Source organism: Citrus clementina, unplaced genomic scaffold (assembly GCF_000493195.1).
Source record: "Citrus clementina cultivar Clemenules unplaced genomic scaffold, Citrus_clementina_v1.0 scaffold_8, whole genome shotgun sequence".
NCBI lineage: Eukaryota > Viridiplantae > Streptophyta > Magnoliopsida > Sapindales > Rutaceae > Citrus > Citrus x clementina.
The window spans coordinates 11546873-11551406 of NW_006262022.1; the positions used below are offsets into that span (position 1 = coordinate 11546873).

At 35.8% G+C, this 4534-nt stretch overlaps 1 protein-coding gene across 1 annotated transcript; it reads right to left on the bottom strand.

The window, feature by feature from the left end:
- Nucleotides 1-2097: 2097 nt before the first annotated feature.
- LOC18034836 lies at nucleotides 2098-3466 on the bottom strand. Its single transcript, XM_006423715.2, has one exon. It carries the CDS (start codon nucleotides 3312-3314, stop codon nucleotides 2115-2117), a length of 1200 nt encoding a protein of 399 aa, XP_006423778.1. The 5' UTR covers nucleotides 3315-3466; the 3' UTR covers nucleotides 2098-2114.
- Between the last annotated feature and the right edge of the window lie 1068 nt (nucleotides 3467-4534).

Below are 4534 nucleotides of genomic sequence, written 5' to 3' on the forward strand. Positions count from 1 at the left end.
GTATTATCTTGAAATTCCTTAGAACCAGAGGCTGAAAGTGATGCCGAAAGGTTTTATCCTAAAGCAAAAGATGCACTCTCTTCAATTTAACCTCTCCATTAGAAAGCATTTTCTCATACACTGTTTAACTTCCTAAAAATAACATGACAATAGTTTATGAAATTAGTTGCATATAAGAAGTGTAGGAAGATGCCCTTTCACTCTTCATTGAAAAAGCATATTGTTAAAAATGCACTCAATGTGGCTTCCTTTTGGATCATAAAACTCCTGATCACGGTCTTCTGTTCATATAAACCTCAACTAGGGAGGGGAATTAACTAAAAAGGGAAAACGTAACAAGATGGGAGGAACCTTAATCTGAATGTTTTACTTTTGTTCAATTATTATATAAATGACAGGCCGATCCAATTTCCACTCATCATGATCCACAAAAACTTTTAAGTATAGATATTACATTTTTTGATACCGGTATGCTGTCAATCTATTTCTCCACAACAACTCAACAACCAACAGTTATACCACGATTCAAACTAGCCTATTTTCTAACATAATCGATCAATGAATTAGGAAAATCTTGTTCGTATCAGTACTCGAAGATCTTGATTCATGGACAGAAGAATTTTGCTTAATATCCAAATTTGAATCTAATTTAATTTTGGACAACTAGTTGTCTAATACCATCTACCAAAAAAACTAAGGAATCCGTATTTCTAAAGAATTAAATTGGAAGGGTGTCAAGAACAGTGCTAATTTCCTATTGGCTATGCCCTATTTGACAGGAAAACAATCTAGAAGGTTACTAGAAAACTAACAATAGAGCACGTTGTGATTTCAAGCATCTCCAAACTTCATAGCTTTGTTAGTAACACCAAAAAAATCTACAAAGCCATCCTTCGAACCTTCATAAGACTGGCTATCGACAGATAAACTATCAATCCCTCAAAATTTCAAAGAAGACAACAAGGAAATTCAGAATCCAAAAGCATGATGAAAGATATGGCAATCAATGCTTCAGGTATAAAATTTGAAGCAGCCTTTTAGTAGGTTATATATAACTGATACGTCTCGAAGCAACAAGATAATAGATATTGTGTAGATACTTGGACTTCACTTTTATAATTAAGAAAAAAAAAATGACAAGATACTAGAAAATAATTAAATTCTAGAGCTCTAATTCCTTTGCACTATCATAAAGTTAGCCATTTTTATCCTTAAATGCCTCACGGTCAAATGGAAACTTTAAAATCTGACTGAACTGAAGATCAAATTATCTCATAAATCAAAATGAACTGCATGAAATTTTCAACTACAATCAATGATACTAACAGAAGGCACGGAAGATTCAAGTTGAAGTCTGTAAATAGTATCCATTATTATAGATCAGATACATCTAATCCTTAAGTTTTTGGGAACCATTGCTAGCAGAACAGGCATATTATATAATCAGAGATGTTGGAAATGATAAAAGTAGTAGATTTGAGAACATAAAATGGTGATTCACAGTACCCTATTTTATCTCTCCATTTTTCTATAAGAAACTGATAATTTTTGGGAACCATTGCATGCAAAGCAGGCATATTTTATCTCTTCTAAGAAACAGAGTCCAGATGAGATGCCAAAGAAGTGAATTTTTTTTCTACAAGCAAAAGAAGTTAACTTTCTATTTGAAAGCATTTAATAATCCATTGTTTGGCTACCAAACAACACAAAAACCCGCTATGAAGTTAAACAAACATAATATCACAAGTAGTGGAAGTGTGAAGCAATGAGTAAATGGTGATTGAAATTTCTCACACAAAGAATACATGAGTCAACCAAGCAAAAGAAAAGACAAATTTGTGTCTCAGCAATGCACCAACTAAAAATCAGGGGACTATGCAGTGATTCATATGAGCTAAGCCACCACTTTATCTGACTAGTTACACAAAAACTTCATATTAACATAATGTATAAACATACCACATATTTGACATCCATACAAGCTCTAGAAACTAAATAGAAATAAGAAACATCAGTATACATGTCTATCGAAAGCAGCTAAACAAAACAAACAAACATCATAACAAGATCCTGCCAAATACAAAGATAATAAAAGCAGTTACCAGTAGACAATATCACTTGGAGACCAAAAGAATCTCAGGTTTCTTTGCCTTGGTAGGAGTGTTAGAGTTGGACGAGGCATTTGCCAAAGATGCAGAATTAGCGTTGGCCTTCGCAGTGGCACGCTCCCTCTTATCAAGATGAATGAGACTCCGAGTTCCTAAAATTGCCTGCGGAACCAAATCATGAGAAGCCCTAGCATACAACCTCCTAACGGCAACAGCAGCCCCATCTTTAACCTCTTGTGAATTCAGCGGTCCCAACAGACAATGCCCGAGAATCCTCAAAACAGGCTGCAAGAACTCCCAAGGTAAAGGAATTCTTACTCCCTTAAATACCTCCCCATTTTGTTCAATACCCAATTTATCTAAAAACTCATCAAGGTCATTTTCACCATCAAAATCCAACTTGTTTTGACAATGACAATCCTGACCAGCCCACGCGGTTGCAAATTTGCAAAATTCAACTTTAGACCAACTAGGCAACTGGGAGATGTGCTTATGATAAGCATCAAAAGCTGTTCCAAGAATTGAGGCTCGCTTGGTTGACTTAACAGCAATGTGTGGCTCCAGTGGGGCCGACAGAACTCCAACCGACGGCCTAGATTTGTTCTCCATAATTGGAATACGAGGGGAGTGGTAGAGTGAAGGCTGAGATAGGTCAGGGATTTGAACTAAGAGGGGTTTGCCAGCACGGGATTTGGCTTCAGAGCTGTAGATTGCAAGAATCACGGCCTCGAATCCGGAGAGTGAAGGAATTGAGGAGGTTTCGTTGGAATGGACACGAGCGAGATAAATCGCGGAGAGTAAGGGAAGAAAAGAGAGAACAATAAGACGGAGATTGGAATCGGATAAAATGTAGGTGTCGTACAGCCACTGGCAGAGAGGATCAGAGCCAGAGCCGGAGGAAGGACAGGAAAGTAAAGAGGAAAGCAGGGAGTAGGCATCAGGTGAAGAGAGGAGAGAAAGGGCAGGACGATCAGAATCAGCGAGAGAAGAGAGAGAGAATGATGTAGAGGGAGAGGGAGAGGAAGAGGAGATAATCGAGGATAACGTGAGGATTCGAGACCTTGCTTTGGAGACGGATTCCCACCAAGAATGGACTGGATCTTGATCGGCGGCGGCGGCGGTAATTGGATTTGGGTGGGGAGTGGAGGAAGAGGTGGAGGATGACGAAGGAGAATTGCTCGACTGGTGGTGAATCGTAAAGTCCATGCTTTTGGCTTTTTTTCGCTTGCCGGCGAAACGCTTCCTTTTGGCATAAGAATTAAGATCATCAAATCTTATATGCTTCGCTGCTTACTAAGCACATGCCAAACTCCGACCACAAGTAGAATGGCAAAATTCAGATACAGATTCAGACCTACAAGTAGTTCTGAATCTGCATTAAAGTTTTCAGTAATGCTGTAACTTCTAAATTTTTTATCTCAAAAAATTATCTCAAATGACGTGTCATTTGAGTAGTTGATAATTCTTTACAGTATAATTTTAAAAAATCTCTCCTGAGGTTTGGACTTGTTGCAAGTAGATGGCAAGAATTAATTTATTTGTAAAACATCCCCTACCGTCAGTTAATTTTAATATTGACCGTTAGTTGACTGTGCAAAGATAATATTATCCTTAACAATAGTTTGTAGACAAAAATAGATAAAAAAAAATCAAAATTATTGGTTATTTTACCCTCTTTAAATTATTGATATTTTCTTAAAGTTCCTACAAAAAAAATAAAATTAAAAACTTAAAAAATCCTCTTTAAATTATTGATATTTCCTTAAAGTTCCTACAAGAAAGATAAAATTAAAAACTTAAAAATGAAATAATCATAATCTTTACTTATGATATTGTAAATCTTTGGAATTGACAAAGATAAAATTGTCAAAAAATAGGGTTTGTGTTTTTCGCGCCAACAATTTTAATTTTTTTTTTGTTATGTTAGTCTACAAACTATGATTAAGGGCAATATTGTCTTTGCACGGTCAACTAACGGTTAATGTTAAAATTAATTGACGGTAAGGGGTTTTTTACAAATAAATCAATTCACGACATCTACTTGCAACAAGCCCAAACCTCAGGGGAGGTTTTTAAAAATTACCCTTCTTTACAAGATACAAGTAAATTAATTTTAGGGAAATTTACACTCGTCCACCTGTTTGTTTTGCCTTTTTCAAAAATACACAAACACTTTTTTTTTTTTCAGTGCGCCACCTGAAGTTTGCTTTTTGTTGCATTTTTCCACTTCCGTCTAATTTCCGTTAGTAGATTTAACGGAATGTTAACGAAATGACCTTTTTACCCCTCAAAATTACAATTTAACCCAAAATAAATGGAAATGGAGATAAATGGATGTATTTAAATTTTTTCAAACGGTGCATGCTAGAAATTGGAGGAAAATATTGTTTGTTGCTTGAAAATTTACAAAATTTGCATGTATTTGT